The following is a 20,158-nucleotide window of genomic DNA, read 5'->3' as shown; positions in this document are numbered from 1 at the left end:
AAAATTTTCTTTTACAAGTAAAACAGTTTTTACTAACCTAGACAAAGAGCAAGCACATGTAAATAAAAACTAATATGAGCATAGAAGTTTACTAACCTTTTTAGACGCTTGAACGCTGAGAAGCTTTTGGAAAAGGTTGCAACGTTCGTCTCCCCTCGCAGCACGTCTCTCTTTCTTCCTCGACAACTCGAGCAACCACGAAAGTTTCTATCACTAAATCACTCGAGAGAAAAAGAATTAGTGAGTGGGCACTTTTAAACACTACGACTTAAGAACGAGTCTTGAAGTCGCAGAGCTAAACACTAGGTCAAATGAGGACCTAGGTGCCAAAACAATAAAACGAAATTGAATAAAGAGAGAGAGGAGAGGATCGGCCAAGCTAGAGAGAGAAGCTCTCAAATATCTAGAACTTGGGATGAATGAAATGTGTGGAATGAGGCTCCTATTTATAGGAGAGGTCTTACCTTCAATAAGGTAGTTTCCTCTTCTATAGAATATCACATATTCAAGAGCCAATTTTCCCTTTTTCTTCATGAGGCACACGGCCAAGACTTGCCAAGCAAGTCCTTGGATTTGTTTCCTCTTTTATTTGCTTCTCTCTTGACCCATTTGGCCGAAATTCCTATTGCCTTGTATAGGAAATTTGTTTCCTCTTTTTCTTTTGGCAAGCATCTTCATACATTAATGCACAAAAGGAACTCTCTTTCTCTTGGGTATTTGGGCGCCTATAATGCTCTAGAAAAGGCTTCTAGAAGCTTTTCCATTTGTTCATGACAACATGAAAAAAGCCCATTAAGAATTTTCAATAAAATTTTTATGAAATGAAATTAATCCACAAGGCCCAATGATCAAGTCATGGCCGAGTGTTATTGAGTCATCAAATGACCTTGTCAAAAAATTTATTGACATTCATTTCATCCTATGTCTCAAAAGACAAAAAAATACCCTTTTGACAATTTTCACAAAACTTGTCTCGTTCTTGTTTTGACTTAGCTTCTAGTTTAACTATTTCTACTCGATGTGATTCGTGACAGTGACCTCATGGATCCAAATGAACAAAGCTTGAGCTAAATACTTGGACTCAAAAGTTCACAAACCTTTTCCAAGTTTAGCTTAATGTCAACTGACTCCACTAAAGAGTTGACACTGAAAATCTCTCGGTTCAAATGAATTTATTTTCTACTCAAGAATTCAACATAATTGTAATGAGCGGATCCACAGAATATTATCAGTGTTTACCCTTCATGAATATCATCAGCTAGTCGGGATTTACAAAATTACCATTTTACCCTTCTAGTTGTTATTTCCTCAACTCCTTTGTCGCTTATTGACGAGGAGCTAACAAGTCACATTGTTTCATCCAAAAGAGTCAAGACTCAATTTGGACACTTACCAGTTCATTTATTAACATTCCAAGGAACAAAGCATGATGTGATATATATTGCATTTTAGCAATCTTGTACATGAATTCCATATCTATGAGAACTTCACAAAGTTACTCATGACATTCTCACAACTTAATACTTCACCAATAGGCCTTGTTTGGAATCACATAGTGAGTCCGAACTCTGACTTTCTCAAATGAGAATACTAATGTGTGAAATGGCATGTTTCATTTCAGGATTAAGGTAAGCACGATGCAATTCATACGTAGTGACTTCGAGACATAAGAGGTTAAATGGTTTGTTCTTATCTTGTCTCTAGAAGTGCACTGGTCAATTCAGTACCTTCGGAAGATACCTAGAAGAACTATAGAGTCTCCAACTCTCAATGCCCCATAACCAGACATCATATATTCTTCTAACAATCATACCGAGGTCAATAGTCCTTTGACCCTTAGATTGCGAATATATCATTTTAAGCAAACTACAAAGAGTTTCTTCATGCAAATCTACATTTGTCTCTTCGTAAGTTGTTAAGTTTGTTTATGGACTAAAGACTAGTGTTTTATCATAAAGCTTCAAACAGACAAGAAAGAATGAATGAACGTTTCAACTTTTTATTAATGAATAAGCAATTACAAGCAAGAGTCTTCGTGAGACTTTATTACATCAAATGTATAAAATAAAGACTACAACTCTTCTTGTGGGCACCATTGACAACATTCACTCCCTGCTTCAGGCTGACCCAAATCAACTTCAGTCTGGCCCAACTGATCTTCATTTTGGCCCAACTCAGTTTGAGTCTGAGTCAATTCTGGTTCAGGGTGAATCAGGTCCTCAGGTTGACTCTGACTCAATTCAGGTTGAGCTTCAGTCACGTCTTCGATAAGAACTTCAACGTCTCCATCATGCTCAGGGTCTTCAACTTGACTCTGTGCCTCATCCACGACTTGACTCTGTCCAGGCTCTCCCTCTTCAACTTCTTCAGGCTCTTCCACTTCAAAGTCTTGAACTTGTTCTTCCTCTTCAGCTTCAAACTCTTCAATTGCAGGCACTGGGGGCAATAGTCCAGGCTCTTCTACAACAGATGCATCTTGTACGGGGTGATAAAGATACAAATTCAGTTCTTCAGACTCCTCATACAGCTTTGACACTGCTATAAACAGGCTCAGATCACAGTCCAGGGCAAAGAACTCCCCATAAGGTTCCAGATAGTACATGTGAATCGATGAGTATCCAAGACTTTTCTCTACAATCTTGTCTAGCTCCAACAACGACAATCTGTCCACGTCTACGTTGTCTACGTAGTCAATCCGACCACCAACGTAGGTCAAACGCTCATTCACTACTTCCACTCTACCCCCATGGTGAACTTTGAACGTGAACATACCAGACCCTTTAACTGAAACAATAGTCAAACAATTTTTAATTAAAATCAACCAAAGTAGTATTAAAATACAACTACTAAACAAATTCAAAAGGACACAAAACCAATAACAGACAACCACCACCTCTGGTCCCCCCATTATTTTGTATTTAAAGCTTCTAACGCTCAAAACTAAGGAAACAACAAAACAATGGTGGTCCCTACTCAGATTCTTTACGAAATCAAAACATAACTCCAACCAAAACCAGACAATGTGGTCCCTACACTTTTCAAACCCTAAAAACAGATCCAAACATACATAAAAAGGGTTTCTTACCATATACTGGTCTATTATTGACCGACGCGCTCTCTGATGAATTTGTCTCTCGACCAGCTCTTCTTTTCGTCGAAGACTTGGGTTTTTTTCTCCGACCCTGGGATTTTTTCTTCGAGTACGCCGTCGGAGACTTCGCTGGCACGTTTTTTTTTCTTTTTCTGCGCCGGAAACTTCATTCTGAAACCTCCTCCAGTGCTGCTAGGGTTCGATTTCGCCGGAGATTTGGATGTCGAAGGTTTTACCATTTTCGCGATGATAGAACAAACCCCCCTAGATTTGTGTGTACGCGGGATTTGTTCTTTCATTTTTTTAAAAGAGTATTTATATTTTTTTAAACAATTGTAATATTTAATAATTATTCTAATAATTAATATATCTGATAATATTTAAACATTAAAAGTATTCATTATAAGCAAAAGTACGCTTATACCATTTCAGAACAATCCACGTGTTAAACACGTGACCACTTAACGTCCAAATACTGACGGAAGTGGCTAGTTGTAACACGTGTCTAAGTTCTGAGTTGAGTTTTGCAACATTTCCGAGTACAGGGGGTGAAATGTAACCGAGGTACGAGTCCAGTGGGCAAAAATGAGATTAATTCTAATAATTATGTATAGAACATCATCATTAGCAGGAAAGAAATAGAGAAAAAATAAAGGCCAAAAGATCTAGATTCTAGATCATTTAATATTCTACAAAGACTAATAACCGAGCTCAACTAGCTAGTAAATTAAACAGATATTACATGTAAAGTATATATATATATATATATATATATATATATATATATATATAAATATTGTAAAAATTGAATATGGATCAATGATTCGAACCCATTTAGTTCGATCTAGACTCTACAATTGTTCGTGTGTCGAATGGTGGTTGATTTTCTAACTAGTCTTCTCCCGACGCGAATGAATTTTCCCCGACGCGCTTTTTACGTTCAACATTAATCTTTTTGATAATTGTGAGGTGGGGAGGAGATCTCATCTCGTCTCCAGAGTTAGAGAGAGTGAGAATATTTTTAGTGAGAGAATTTGACGGACTATGATGAGCCTTGAAAGCAACATTAATCATCGATTGCTTCTAAGCCCTTCTCACCGTACTGGGCCTCGTCAACTTCGTGGCCTATGTGGTTTGTGCTAAGTGGTACAGAGCCAATAACCCTAAGCCCAAACCTGCTGCCTTGCAAATGATCAGTAATGATAATGAGAATGGAAATGATAATTACGAAAAATGCTAGTCAAGGGCTTATTTCTTAGACATGTATAATTAAGAAGTGGAATCTTGTAAAACTGCTGATTGGGTTAAGTACGTCTTTGGGGTTTTTGTAATATTGTGTAATTTTTTATTTCTTTTTTCTTTTTTGTAGCCTATAATGCATGTACAACAATCAGTCGTTTTGGTTTTTTTTTTTTTTTGGAAGCACTATGATCTCATGAGCTGTAATCTTTGCAATGAAATCATGTTCATCTTTGTCTATATGTCCTCCGTTTCTTTAATTGCCTGTTTTCGTTCCACTAGTTTGTGGTTGTAAGGCCATATTCTAATTAACCACTTGTATTAAGAAAATTTTATCAATTAATATGGCAATAAAATATTAATAATTATGTATAGAACATCATCATTAGCAGGACAGAAATAGATAAAAAATAAAGGCCAAAAGATCTAGAATCTAGATCATTTAATATTCTACAAAGACTAATAACCGAGCTCCACTAGCTAGTAAATTAAACAGATATTACATGTAAAGTATATACATATATATATATATATATAAATATTGTAAAAATTGAATATGGATCAATGCTTCGAGCCCATTTAGTTCGATCTAGACTCTATAATTGTACGTGTGTCGAATGGTGGTTGATTTTCTAACTTGTCTTCTCCCGACGCGAATGAATTTTCCCCGACGCGCTTTTTTACGTTCAACATTATTCTTTGATAATTGTGAGGTGGGGAGGAGATCTCATCTCGTCTCCAGAGTTAGAGAGAGTGAGAATATTTTTAGTGAGAGAATTTGAAGGACTATGATGAGCCTTGAAAGCAACTTGGGCCCATAAGTGAAGGGGAACTTGGCGTGAAGTCTCAAAAGTCTCGGACACAAGGGAACACTTGGCGTCTTGGTGTTGAGTGGAGACGAGGTGCTGGGCAGTACTTGACTCATGACCTTGCTCTTAGTTAGAGTTTTAACCTTGTGAGCCAGACTTGTGGTTTTCGTCTTTGGGCACGGGCCAAGTCTAACAAAATGTTCATTATGTAGACCAGTATTTTTAATAAGAAAAATTAGTGGGATTAAGTCACACTTGAAACGCTGGTATTATAATCTAGTCAACGTTTCACTTAAGTTTCAAATCTAGCCACATATGATGACATGACTTTATTATTCATTTAACAAATTACTAGATTATTCTCTATTAAAATCGGCTAACATCAACATGTAGCTAATATTTTAATACACGTCAATTTTTCATTTAAAAAAAAAAGAATACACGTCAGACTTTTAATAGTTTATAATATATAGTTTAATTAGTTGATTTGAAAAGAGCATTCTAATTTGCGTAATCCATAATGTAAGGGAAGTTTTCTTGGATTAATTTCAATTAATTTCCATTTATTTTATACGCGATAAGTTTTGGCTGCAAGTTTTCTTGGGTTAATTTCCGTTAATTTTCGTTTATTTTACACGCGATAAATTTTGGTTGGTTAAAACATTGACTAATAGTTGGTTTCTATGATTTATGTTACATAAAGATATTTCCGATATTTTCTAACCGTATATTTCTATAGATCGATGGATAGATTACAAAATTTATCAAACGTTGGTTAAATCCTTAAAATCATGTTTGAAATTGATTATGTTGCTAGATTACTCTTTTAATAAACGGATTCTATACAAAATTTATGCCGAGCTGATTATTTTGATACCAATAAAGACCCGCTTCTTATAGTGAATAGGACTTCTCATCCTGAATATCTACCTTTGTACAACTCATTATTATATGTGTGTGTGATCTAGCAAATAATCATAATTTTACGTTCAACTAATGGTTCCCAAAGTCTATTGATCAACACATCTCACCATAAACAGATTTCATTCTTTTTAATAAAATCCCTCGATAAACTTCGATGTCTATGAGTTGCTACTAAAAGTGGAATGAAGATCGACTTAAAGAAATCAGCTACATTTGGTATATATAATACATAGAATATACAAGACCGCGAACTATATCATTTAAAGTTTTAAACCCAAAATAATATGACCTATCAATGATCAATCTATATCCGAACTTTTTAGTTGCTTATCCTAACCTTATTTGGTTACGTTAGTTTTTGATCCTTGGGTCACTGAAGAGCCAAATTGTGACAACAACAAAACTCACACATCAAAACCCTGTAGAATCAATCACATATTATGTATGGCTGCCTAATTCTCAACACTGAATTAGGACCATTGTTTTAGAATCTTGAATAAATAAATAAATGAGTGAATAAATTTAAATATCATATGGTCATGAAATCCCATCCCACCAGCGTTTTAAATCTACTTTTTCCAAAAAAATATGAACTCTCGCTATCATTACTGTTCTAGATAACAATACGCATATATATACCAAGATGGCCTTAAAACCAATCATCTTCCTTTGCTATCGGAATTTGCTTATATAAAGTCTTCACATTCTTCCTTTTCTTTCCATTATATTTCATGTTTAAGATTTCTCCCTTTTATTTTCCCTTTTGATGGTCCATATTGTTTCATCTGAAAAAATAAAGTAATGGTATTTGTTCCGGTCACAGGGAAATTATGAGTTATGATCATAATTCCATTAAATTCATTAACAGTTTTGACACAGTGCTGTGATTTTCTTTGAATTCTACAATGCATAGACGTAGCTACGATGCGTGGTGCCTATTTTTATTTGAGCACTCTAGAAAAGTAATTAAAATAAAACATTGAAATTTTAATGTAGCCAACGTTTTGAAAAAGTTTAAAAAATAGCCAATTGTAATAACTAACTGCCTAGTTGAAAAATTTATTTATTTTAGATCAATATTCATAGTTATGAATATTGATCTAAATTTTTTTTTTGGTTAATTCAAGAAATTATCATTAAAATGTTTTTTCTTTCAAAAATACCCTCACATGCAAGGCATGTGCGAATTCTGTTAATTAACTTTACAGGACTACTTGTGCTAAAAACAAAAAGGCTAGGGATGATTTCGCTTCTAAAAAAAGTACGAGGACTAAAATGGTTTTAAGTGTAAAAAGTTAGGGACCATTAATTGAGCCAAAAACTCTAATTAAAAACAACCAAGAAACGAGATTCAATTAAAATGGACAAATAGAAAGCAAGAAGCTTTGTAAAGGTTTTGAGTGACCCGTTTGTCTTCGGCGGTGCATCGGAGGAGACGAGGTTTAGCGCGAGAAGTCCTTCGGCGATTAGAGAAGCGCTCATTGCCCTTCGACTCACTGTTTCAGGCTTTTTCACAAAGGAGTTCGTGAATTAAAAAGAGATTGTTTGAGGAAGAGGACCGAGTGTTTCTCTTCTTAAGCTAACGTGAGTGCATTGATTGTCATGTAAGTCCAGCACAAGACCCAAATCCATTGACTTAATTAGTCAACGTCACAACCTTAGCCAACAACCTAAAGCCACGCTTGGTTACACTTACAGGCTAGCCCTACTACCTAACTAGGGTGACCTGATGTGGTCTTTCTATTAGAGGCTTCGAACCTATACAAAACCATGAGTATCCAAGAAAAAAATTCCATACTCGTATATATGTTCTAAACATTAAAAAAATTAGATTTCGAAAATGAGAAGTGAGAAGAAATTAAACCTAGGTATTCAAATTTTGATATAATATTTCATATTAATTTTTGAAGCTCTATATGTAAAGAAATTCATAACAATTCTATGGAGAACCAGACCTACTATCACGACCTCTAAGCTTTGATTCGCAAAATTAGTGTTTATGAAGTGTCGTTTTTTTTTTCGAAAGGGTGAATGAATACATTTGAATATAAGATTATTTCCTTTTTTGGTACTATAAGTTTGAACATCCCACCTTAGTGACATTGTTTTTGGGTACATAAAACTGTACTTCATATCATGCCATTTTAATTAAAACTAAATAAGAAAAAAAGTCTATTATTCATCATGATGAACAATATGCATGGATAGTTGGAATCAGAGATTATATACTCTCTCTCAATAATTGGTCTTATTTGTTATGAGGTAGTTTTGTCCAATGTTCTTTATGGGCAATCAAATTTTAGAATACACTTTTTGACATTTTCAATTATTTATTTTTCGGTTTTTAAGTACCTCCCATTGACTCTCTGGTTTTTTTAGGAACTCTTTGGTTTTATTGATTAGAAATTGTCACAACTAGGAGTATATGGCCACTTTCCACATTATTATCCTTTTTTGAAAAATGGCACATCTAAGAGTAGTCATTTGAATATGAGGTGTACATTTACAAATATGCCCTTGTCATAATTATTTCCCTCTTTCCATATAAACGTTCCCTATATAAACTCCTTTCTCCCGCGACTGTTCATTTCCTTTTCCATCGAGTCATTCTACCTCTTCAACGCCTACTGAAACCGCCGCCGATTCCTTCACCGTCTTCCTCTATTTCCTTCACCTCCATCTCTGATTTCCTGTTTCTCCCACGATCTCTTCTTTTGTGGATGCATTGATACATAACCCTAAATAATTTACCCCCAAATCGCAAACCCCCAAATCGCGAATCCCAAATCCCAAATATCAAACCCGAAAAGGATTTTGCTATGTAACTAATTTAGTTATGTTACTGTTTTTTTTTCATGTATAGGGTTGGACCAGATAAGTGGCAGACGATTTTGTGGGGCAGTTCAACTTCAACTTCCACGAGAACGTCACTTCGTTCGTTGAAGAAGTTGCCATGTCGAAACATGAATCAGACCTGTTTAGAGAGTCCTGCTTTGGACATTTTTTGGAGATGCCCTCGATAACCCGCTCCTCTAAGATCATCAGTAATCTTATGCTGAGGACAGGTTACTTTGACGGACTTCCAAAAGCAGAGGATATATTACATATAGAGATTGGCGGAATCCCTAGGGAGTTCACCAGGGAAGATTTCAGCCTTATCACAGGCCTGTGAGTAGATGACTCCTACAAGGCCACGACTAATGAGTACGAGGAGATTGCAGCCGGGGGTCTATTTGTTGAAACCTTCAAGCAAGGGGCACTTGCCACACGGGGCAACATTGCAGCACTCATCAAGGACATCAAGGACTGGAATGACGTTGAGAAGCGAGTTCGATTTTTTCTTCTCCACTTCCTCTACAATGTGCTTTTCCCGAGCCAACGGACAGTTGCCATGAAGAACAAATCATACATAAAGATGGTTGATGATCTAGCAACATTCAACGGATTCCCCTGGGGAAATGTTGTATGGGATCACTTCAAGTTGATCGTGAGGAGTTTTGTGAAGAAAGCTGCCAACCCAAGTAGCTCATCCGAAACCAAGAAGGTCCATTTGGAAGCCTTTCTGCTGCCTTTGCAGGTATAGGCGTACGAGTGTATACCCAAATTGGAGTCTTTGGGTTTATGCACAGTACTGAAAGATGATGCTAGACCATTGATTCTGTGATGGTCTTCTTCCTCCAGAGTATATGAATATGCATTGCAGTCCATTCGGTTACAAGATGTACCATAATTTAGATTGCAAAATAATTTGTTGGACACGCAGATCCTAAAAACTTTTTTTGATGTTTCCCAGGTTGATTTTAGAGCCATTTGGAGTGACATCGTACAACCCCCCTCTCAGCCCGACTTAACCATTGGTCGCACTCGAAAGAAATTGAAAACAGTTGCCGAGAAGGAAAACTCCTCTGCTAATCATGAGATAAAACTCATGTTGCAACTAAGCTTCTGTCAGACGAAGCCCTAGCCTTTACCAAGCTTCTCTCTTTCTTTTTTCGCTATTCCAATGGAATCCTGTTTCTTGGTTAATCAGTGCAGAGAAGAGCTAGTTTTGTTGATATTCGCAATTCAAACACGAATTCCGCTGTCATTTGCTCAAAATCTGGCCTCGCGTTGAGAACATGAGATAAGTTTGGTCAAATTTGGGCCGAAATTCGGTGAATGTCAATGGAGTTTCCGAAACTAACTCTCAGAGGACCTCTACAACAGATACTCCACGTTCGGCCACGTGGAAAAGTTTCACCTACTGTCGATAAAAATAGACTCATCGGCAAAGCACACAAAATGTTCGATGAAATGCTCGGGAGAAACGGCGTTTGTTATAGCTCTATGGTATGTTCCGAGGCTTGAGAAGGAGTCTCAAAGAGTCTCTCTTAATCGGATTTCTCAATGCTAGTCCCGCTTTCGAACACGAGAAGATGGATCGACTTGGCCATTTGAAGTGAAGAGTTATAAGTTCGTGTGTATGGTGATATTTGAGAGGCACGATGAGTATAAAGCTATCGTCTCCGACTGGAATGTCAAAGATGATTAGTTCTCTGGCGTGGGGTTGTTGAAGAACTGAAGTGGTTTAAGAGAATGACATTCATATAATGTTCTCAACCTGGAATCCCTCAAGCCTCAATTTTGATGGGGAGTCATGTTAGGCCGTTTAATAGAACACTATCAACTCTTTTTAGTGTAAGAGAACACAGGGTCTAAGAATTTTTTTTTTTTTTTTTCACAGAATAGTAGGTAAGTGTTGAGAATTTTGACCTCTCCAGTCGAGCTAGTCGAGCTCGTCCCTTTCGGTCGAGCTGGTCGAGCTCGCCTCTTCGGTCGAGCTAGTCGAGCTCGTCTCTTTCGGTCGAGCTGGTCGAGCTAGTCGAGCTCGCCTCTTCGGTCGAGCTAGTCGAGCTCGTCTCTTTCGGTCGAGCTAGTCGAGCTCGCCTCTTCGGTCGAGCTAGTCACTTCATCCAGTCGAGCTGGAATGAGTTCGTCAGTTCGCAGCTCGTCCTCGCAGCTCGTCAGTTCGCCCAAAACACCTTGGGCTAACTCTGTCAAAAACTCTCTCTCTCTCTCTCAGCGGAACAGAAAACGAAAAATAAATAATAAAGAAGGGACACAAGATTTATAGTGGTTCACTCTCAAAGAGAAAGCTACGTCCACTTTTTGCCGCTGCACTATAAACCCAATTTGGGAAAGGTTACAAGTGTACAAGTGTTTCTATTTTGGGGTGCAATAAATGCAACGCACATGGTACTATATATACACTAAGGAAAAGTAAAAAGTTGCTACCCCTGATCGATGTGGGACTTTTTTTTTCTATTCCTTAGATTTGTCTCCACACTTGACAGACACCATTTAACAATCTCCCACTTGGAGACTAATCTCATCACGCGTCTCCTTGCAGCGGCGACTCAACTCTTCAGACGAGGAGTCCAACTGAGGTTGAGCATAACCTCAGCTTGTCATACGGCACAGACTTCGTAAACATGTCGGCGGGATTCTGACTCCCAGCGATCTTCTCAAGCACCAATATACCATCTTCCAAAGCCGACCTGATGAAGTGGTATCTCAGCTGTATATGCTTCGTCCTCGCATGATACACTGGATTCTTCGCCAACTGAATGGCGCTCTGGCTGTCACTGTATAGTGCACTCCCTCTATGGTCTTGATCCAGCTCGCCCAGAAAAGTCTGTAGCCATATCATCTCCTTTGTGGCCTCGGTGATGGCCACGTACTCCGCCTCGCAGCTCGACAAGGCAACAATCTTCTGTAACCTCGACACCTAACTGATAGCCGTCCCTCCGAGTGTGTAAACATAATCGGACGTGCTCTTTCTGCTGTCGAGGTCGCCCTCATTGTCGGCATCAACATAGCCTTGGAGTCCCAGTTCGGACTTCCTGAATACCAAGGCCGAGGTCGAGCTGCCTCTCAGATATCGAAGGATCCACTTCACAGCCTCCCAGTGCTCTCTCCCCGGGTTACTCAGAAACCTGCTCACAACTCCCACTGCATGAGCAATGTCCGGCCTCGTGCACACCATTGCGTACATCAAGCTTCCGATGGCCGAAGCATAGGGGATCTTGTCCATGTACGCCAGCTCGTCCTCCGTCACTGGCGACTGTTGCTTGGACAATTTGAAGTGGCTGGCCAGCGGCGAGCTGACCAACTTCGCGTCCTCCATGTTGAAGCGTTGGAGTACCTTCTTCATGTACTCCTCATGTGAGAGCTCGATGCTCTCTCTCGTCCTCTTGATCCTCATCCCGAGAATCTGCTTCGCGGCTCCTAGATCCTTCATCGCGAACTCTTCGGACAATCTCTTCTTCAGCTCGTTGATCTCGTGTAGGTCGGCACCTACGATCAGCATGTCATCGACGTAGAGCAGAAGAATCACATAGGAGTCTTCAAGTCTCTTGAAGTAGCAGTGGTCGGCCTCACACCTACCGAACTCAGCTCGCTTCATGAAGTTGTCGAACTTCTTGTACCACTGCCGTGGGGCTTGCTTCAGCCCGTAGAGACTTTTTCTGGAGCTTGCACACGAGCTCCTCTCTTCCTTTCACTTCGAAGCCTTCGGGCTGCCTCATGTAGATCTCTTCGTCGAGGTCGCCGTGAAGAAACGCCGTCTTCACATCCATCTGCTGCAGATGCAGATTTTCTTTGGCAACCATCCCCAGCACGGTTCTGATCGTCACGAGCTTGACGACCGGAGAGAAGATTTCTGTGAAATCGATTCCCTCCTTCTGCTGGAAACCTTTCACCACCAGCCTCGCCTTGAACCGTTGGCTTCCATTGCTCTCCTCCTTGATCCAGTACACCCACTTGTTGTGCAGTGCTTTCTTCCCAGCTGGTAACTTCGCCAGCTCCCAAGTGTGATTCATGAGCAGTGAATCCATCTCGTCCTTCATGGCGAGCTTCCACTTGGTCGAGGTGTCGACCTCCATAGCCTCTTCATAGCACTCCGGCTCTCCTCTGTCGGTAAGGAGGATGTAGTTGAGAGACGGAGAAAACTTGTGTACCGGTTTCCTGACTCTTGTCGATCTCCGCAGCTCGGAGATCGGAGTCCACTGATTCACCTCGAGCTCGGTGTCATTAGCTCGCCCGTCATCAGCTCGGCCAGTTCGGCCTTCTTCAGCTCGGCCAGTTCGGCCTTCATCAGCTCGGCCTTCTTCAGCTCGGCCAGTTTGGCCTTCATCAGCTCGGCCAGTTCGGCCTTCATCAGCTCGGCCAGTTCGGCCTTCATCAGCTCGGCCAGAGCTCGCCTCGGTCATCGAGGTGTCTTCTTCCAGCTCGGTCGTCGAGAAGTCTTTCAGGTCGACCATTGACTTCTCGCCCTCAGGAGCTTTCTTCGTCGAGCTCCCCTTCAGCTCGTCCCCGTACGTCGTCTGCTCGTTGAAGACAACATTCCTGCTTCGGACTATCTTTCTCGCGTGGGCATCCCAGAAACGATAGCCGAGCTCAGTATCACCATAACCAATGAAATAACATTTTTTAGATTTCGGGTCGAGCTTACTTCGAACGGATTCATCAATATAAACGTATGATAAACAACCAAACACTTTCAGATAAGAAAGGTTTACCTTCTTCCCATTCCATGCTTCTTCTGGAATTCTGAAATTCAGAGGAACGCTCGGTCCTCGATTTATCAAGAAGGCTGCGGTGTTGATTGTATCGGCCCAAAAGCTCTTGGGCAAGCCGGAGTGAATCCGCATACTCCGAGCTCGTTCATTCAGCGTGCGATTCATTCGCTCCGCCACTCCGTTCTGTTGGGGAGTTCCTGGGATCGTTCTCATCATCTTGATCCCATGCTCAGCACAGTACCGCTTGAAGTCGGAGTCGACGTACTCCCCTCCGTTGTCAGACTTCAAGCACTTCACTTTCGAGCTCGTCTCCAGCTCGACCATCGCATTCCACGTTTTGAAAGTAGTGAACACGTTAGATTTATTTTTCAGAAAATAAACCCATACCTTCCTCGTGGAATCGTCTATGAACGTCACATAGTAGCGAGATCCCCCAAGTGAAGGGACTGGAGCTGGTCCCCATACGTCGGTATGTACCAGCTCGAGCTTCTCCGCCTTCAGCTCTCTGCTCGCATTCGAGAAGCTAACTCGCTTCTGCTTCCCAAGAATGCAGCTCTCGCACTGGTGATGTTCCACCGTCTTCAGCTCTGGGATCATGCCGTCTTTCACCAGCATCTTCATCCCCTTCTCGCTCATGTGCCCGAGCCTACGGTGCCACAGCTCGGTCTTCGCGGTGTTGTCGACCACGGCCACCATGTCTCTGCAGCTCGATGTCATGTAGAGCGTGCCTGTCTTCTGTCCGTGAGCTACCACCATAGCTCCCTTCGAGACTTTCCACGAGTTATTCCCGAACATCGTGGTGTAACCTTCATCATCGAGCTGACCCATCGAGATGAGGTTCCTCATCAACTTCGGCACGTGTCTGACCTTGTTGATCTTCCAGACTTGGCTGGTGCTCATCTTTAGCCTGACGTCACCAACACCAACAATGTCTAGTGACTCGCCATCAGCCACGTACACTTTCCCGTGATTCCCTGCGACATAATTCTCCAGAATGTCGCTGTCAGGGGTGGTGTGGAAAGACGCTCCTGAGTCGAGCACCCAAGAGTCTATCGAGCTGTCCACCGCTAGCAGTAACACATCTGCTAAATCTTCAGTGACGGCGTGGACACCGCCTTTCTCCTTGGCGGGCTTCTTGCAGTACTTCCTGATGTGGCCGGACTCGCCACAGTTCCAGCATGCAACAGGTCGCCCCGACTTCGACTGACCTCGCCCACTCCGTGACTTCGACCTGTCCTTCCATCGGTTCTGATTCCGGTTGTGGTTTCTTCCCCTGTTCTCCACATTCAAGGCCGAACTCGTCGAGGCCTCGCCAGAATCAATTCGTCGCACCTCTTCGGCGAGGATGCGATCTCGTACGTAAGTTCAACTTCGCACTTCCAACCGAGTTGCTGACCGCGGCCCTCATGGGCTCCCAGCTATTCGGCAAGGAGGCGAGCAGAATGAGAGCTCGCACTTCATCGTCGAACTCGATCTTAACCGATGACAGTTGGTTGACGATCGTGTTGAACTCGTTCACGTGTGTTGCTACCCCGGCTCCTTCACCCATCTTCAAATGGAAGAGCCTCTTCATCAGAAACACCTTGTTGTTCACCGAGGGTTTCTCGTACATGTCCGTTAGGACCTTCATCATTCCCGCCGTGGTCTTCTCCTTCGCCACGTTGTGAGCCACGTTCTTCGACAGTGTCAGTCGAATGACTCCCAGAACCTGCCTGTCGAGGAGATTCCATTCTGCCTCGTCCATCTTTTCTGGTTTCTCGCTCAGCGGTTGATGAAGCTTTTTCCCGTACAGATAATCCTCGATCTGCATTCTCTAGAATGCATAGTCCAACCCGTCGAACTTCCCGATACCATGCACCGTGCCTTCTTCGCTTCCCATCGTTTTCTACGTTGCTTCTTCTCCACAGGTCGCACTCCGTTTCACCAAGAAACTGCAAGCCTAGAAGCTCTTATACCAGTTGTTAAGAATTTTGACCTCTCCAGTCGAGCTAGTCAAGCTCGTCCCTTTCGGTCGAGCTGGTCGAGCTCGCCTCTTCGGTCGAGCTAGTCGAGCTCGTCTCTTTCGGTCGAGCTGGTCGAGCTCGCCTCTTCAGTCGAGCTAGTTGAGCTCGTCTCTTTCGGTCGAGCTAGTCGAGCTCGCCTCTTCGGTCGAGCTAGTCGAGCTCGTCTCTTTCGGTCGAGCTAGTCGAGCTCGCCTCTTCGGTCGAGCTAGTCACTTCGTCCAGTCGAGCTGGAATGAGTTCGTCAGTTCGCAGCTCGTCAGCTCGCAGCTCGTCAGTTCGCCCAAAACACCTTGGGCTAACTCTGTCAAAAACTCTCTCTCTCTCAGCGGAACAGAAAACGAAAAATAAATAATAAAGAAGGGACACAAGATTTATAGTGGTTCACTCTCAAAGAGAAAGCTACGTCCACTTTTTGCCGCTGCACTATAAACCCAATTTGGGAAAGGTTACAAGTGTACAAGTGTTTCTATTTTGGGGTGCAATAAATGCAACGCACATGGTACTATATATACACTAAGGAAAAGTAAAAAGTTGCTACCCCTGACCGATGTGGGACTTTTTTTTTCTATTCTTTAGATTTGTCTCCACACTTGACATACACCATTTAACAGTAAGTCCATATTCCTTTTGGAGTTTCAATGATTTTTTTTATCAGCTTCTCTTGTTGCGCTATATTCCGTTTATTTATTTTCTTACGGCTGATAAACAAAAAATTGTATTTTGTTATTATTACATTGTATTTTAGCCGTGTTAATAAAATACGTTTGAATACAATAACTATGTTCTTATGTTTACATTGTATCTGATAAACAGTTTCCGAAGTTCGTCGCTATTCTGAAAGGTTCTCATTGCCAATAACCATGTTCTTATGTTTATTCGTTGTTTATGGGATTGGTCTATGGTTGTGTCATTGACAGTATTACCTCAATTCCGTCGTCCCTGAATAGGTCGAGTGAGATTTAGCGCTATTTTTTTTTGTTATGGTCTCAGCTTTTTATGCCTTTTTGTAGCATATCTGGTAGCTCGTACTGTCTATATGCTTTTCCTACATTGGCTTTCTATGTTAACAATGGACGTTTTATGGTTGCCAACACTTCAAATCGTAATTACCGAAGAATGAATTGCTAATCTATTCTTGGATTTTGATAGTTCTTTCCTTTCATCTCATCAACTTCAAATCGTTTTATGGTTTGAAATTGAATGTATTAATATGCAACGCCCACTAAAAGCAATTGAAGGCAGGGTAGAGACTCAATCTGGTGATACTGTTGCTTATTCTGTTTTCAAAAGTTATTCCATGTCACGTAGCCCATGAAAATGAATAAATGAAGCGAAGATATTAACAAAGAAATAGAAATAAAAATTGTGTAATTTTGACTATTTTGCTAAAAACTTAAAACCTTGACTATTTTATTAATCAATGTTTTTCCTAAAGAAAACTCTATGTTGTCAATTGTGGTGGAAATTCGCCTAAAAAATACAAAAGTAGCTAGTAAATTGAGTTACTTATATATGTACATGCATGTATCAACGATTAGTGGAATTTGCTGAGTATTGATCACTTAGCAACTTTCTCCGAAAGATTCCATCTTTCTTTATTTAGATCAGATCAAAGACAATACAAAAAACTAACACAAAGCCATGTGTTGTGTTTATATATGACGTATGTGTATGATCAAAGAAGCTGATAATCTTAATTAATAATGTTCTTGAATATCATCTCACGAATAGATAATACGTTGTTACAAGTCCACAACATACTAATGATGTTTTAAAAAGTCGTTTCAAAAGAGAGAGGGTCGTCGAAATACGGCTAGAGGATAAACCGAACCACTTTAGCCAATTATGATTCCACATTATTATATATATATATAAAGGAGAATCCGGAATCACTGTTCACGCAGACTCATATTACTGTTAAGTCTACAGTACACTTAAAAAATTTGACAAAAATACTCTTTAAAAGTCTCATAATTACATGGCATGCCAATGTCATTCTGATTAAAATATTACAACTACTCCTAAAAGAAAAAAAAATCACAAAAATGCCACTCTGACTTAGAATATTCTGGAATACAAACCGACATCCACATATGACAGTTTTAAATCGTTGGAGCTGCCCGAAGTAAATTAATTGTCTGGAATTCTCCAGATATTTGCATTGCAAAAATCATCAACAGCTATTTCATGAAATTTCTGGAAAGTTTTTCATTTCTTTCCAAGCGGCCTATATATTCCATGCTCCTTCACCGAAGAAATCGACACCAACTTCTGCTCTTTCGTCTTCAAAACTACAATCAGACCAATACAACAAATTCAGCCATTGTACATCAATATGTAACAATCTGACCACAATTAATTTCTATTTGTTGTGTTTAACTTCTTTTTTTAATCTTTTGTTCATTCTTTTACTTTTTTTTTTACTTTTGTTCATTCTTTTACTTTTTTTTGTTCATTCTCTTTGTTCGGTCTCACTTTTCCTCCATCACCACACGTAACAAAATCAGACCTGATCGGCGAGGTAACGTTCACCCGTGGATCAGTTCGAACCACCACTTGAAGTTGAAGATGCGGCAATGGCAGTCCTTGAAGCCGAGTGTATGTGATCCGCAATACTCAGCCTAAGATAGTAAATAAGCCGGAAGATCTAGACCTTCAACTTCGACATCAGCGCAGAACTAATCTTGACGAACATGGGGAAATGATCAAGTAAATTAGAACAGTCTGGAGAAAAAGTGTATATTTCAGAATAGAACAAAAAAAAACGTCAGAGGAAAGGGAACGACAGAATATCCGAAAGAAAGTAAGAGACGAAGAAAAAGCCTAATCAGAGAGAGAGAGAAAAAAAATACAATCGAGAACAATCAAGAGAAAGAAAGAAAAGCTTACCAATTTTGATTATAAATAAAGTTGTATGGACTCATGAGAGATCGAGTATCGCACAAAAAAAAAATAGATTAATTAAATTGTTTAGATAGGAAAGGATTACCAGAAGATCCTACTTGATGAAGTTCAGAAGATCTTCTCCTTAAAAAAATAATGGAGCATCTGTCAACAAATTGGAAATATATAAGCTTTATTTTTATTAGTCTTTCTATAGAAAATTGCTTAATACTAATACCCAGATAAGTGTTTTACCATGAAAAAATAAAATAAAAAAATCCCTCCATAATATTTCCAAAAAAATGTTAACAGAACTTAAATCACAACATCATCAAAATGAGACCTGATCGGCGAAGTAGCCTTCACCCGTGGATGGAGAAGTGGTGGTCTCATTCTTTTCGTTGATGAGAGGCTGGGATTTTTTGGGAAAAGTTTTTGCATCAGAAAGAAAGAAATATTTTTCTTATAACAAGTTAAATACTTATTTTTCTTATTTTGGGCAAATAAAACAAAAAAAGAAAACCCTACAGTGAATCAAAAAGTAGAGGTATAACTACTGAAAAATAATACGTTTGAGATGCGATTACCGGTTCAAATAAATCGAATACGAACTGTCTGATACCGAGACCAATACCATAGACGTTTCACCGCAGCCACATATTTCTACTATGTCCGAGACTATGGCGTGCATATGTATTTTTGGTGGTAGTAAAAAATGGAGGTTTCGCCATTGACGATCGGTATAGAGAGAGGGGGAAGCGGCTGTGAAAAGAGAAATGCAGAGGAGATAATGGGGTAGTAGGGTTTCAGATGGGCTTTATAAAAGCCCACTATTCTTTTTTAAAAGAAAGCCCACTAGAATAATACACATTTGTAGAGCAATTTTAATAAAAAAACACACAAAAATATAGCATCATAGACTGTATTTGCAACTTTGCATATTGTCTTCGATGTAGTTTCTCTTATATTTACAATGATGTTATTGATCTATTTCGTATATGTTTTGTATCAACTATCTCAAATTACATGTAAAAAACAATAAAGAAAAAGGTGTAGAAGCTAAATATTTATTTATAATTAGAAATGTGTATTTTATAAAAAAAAAAATATTTTTGATTTTCAATAATAATACAAATATTAACTATGAAGAAAATTTCCTTACTTAGATGTATATATAATCTATATTTACAATTTTGTATTTATTCTCTATTTGATTTTTAGAAATAGGATTTGTAATATGGTAATTATTGTATATGTGTATATAATTTTTTTCATTGAAGTAAAATAAAATATAACATTGGTACAATTTGAGTTGTATAATTCAGTCATTATAAATTAAGATATGTAAATATATGTATGAAATATTATTGATTAGTAAGTTATTTGACGTCATGTTCATCATTAATTTTTTTTTTATTATTTCAATAATTTACTGTTAAAAGACATCAAGCAACCCGCAACAACGCGCGGGCATTTTACTTGTTTTATACACACACTGACCCTGCAATAATGAATAATGTATACAAACAAATAAAAAAAAAAAAAAAAAAAATAACACGGTTTCTTATGCACCACTCGTTTGCTATCTGCTGATAGTATCAAAGAGCTGTGTAGCATTGATCATATACCCACTCTCTCTCTCTAAACGAC

The 20,158-nt window shown here is 39.5% G+C and overlaps 2 protein-coding genes across 2 annotated transcripts in view; one reads left to right on the top strand and one right to left on the bottom strand.

Annotated features, from left to right (window-relative positions):
- Window positions 1–20,158, top strand: part of LOC149398032 (disease resistance protein RPM1-like) — a 73,761-nt gene that overhangs the window by 50,046 nt on the left and 3,557 nt on the right. The window lies entirely within an intron of this gene.
- On the bottom strand, window positions 17,496–19,291 carry LOC149398033 (uncharacterized). The gene is made up of 5 exons (XM_089615724.1): window positions 19,096–19,291; window positions 18,852–18,920; window positions 18,615–18,673; window positions 18,068–18,349; window positions 17,496–17,916 (listed from the first exon to the last, which is right to left on the bottom strand). Exons 1-4 carry the CDS (start codon window positions 19,197–19,199, stop codon window positions 18,273–18,275), a joined length of 309 nt encoding a protein of 102 aa, XP_089471850.1. The 5' UTR covers window positions 19,200–19,291; the 3' UTR covers window positions 17,496–17,916; window positions 18,068–18,272.

Source organism: Urtica dioica, chromosome 5 (genome assembly GCF_054948205.1).
Source record: "Urtica dioica subsp. dioica isolate 48M chromosome 5, U.dioica_male_clone48M_v1_H2, whole genome shotgun sequence".
In the NCBI taxonomy this organism is placed as follows: Eukaryota; Viridiplantae; Streptophyta; class Magnoliopsida; order Rosales; family Urticaceae; genus Urtica; species Urtica dioica.
Note: the sequence above shows the minus strand (reverse complement) of the source record. Positions and strands in the feature narration are given on the sequence as shown.

What these genes read in the sequence shown, in the direction of transcription:
- LOC149398033 (XM_089615724.1), bottom strand. Translation starts at nt 19,199, where the DNA reads ATGCACGCCATAGTCTCGGACATAGTAGAAATATGTGGCTGCGGTGAA. An exon ending in TATTCGATTTATTTGAACCG is followed by an intron (nt 18,921 to 19,095) that starts GTAATCGCATCT and finishes AAAAAATCCCAG; the next exon opens with CCTCTCATCAACGAAAAGAA. An exon ending in TCATCAAGTAGGATCTTCTG is followed by an intron (nt 18,350 to 18,614) that starts GTAATCCTTTCC and finishes CTTTTTCTCCAG; the next exon opens with ACTGTTCTAATTTACTTGAT.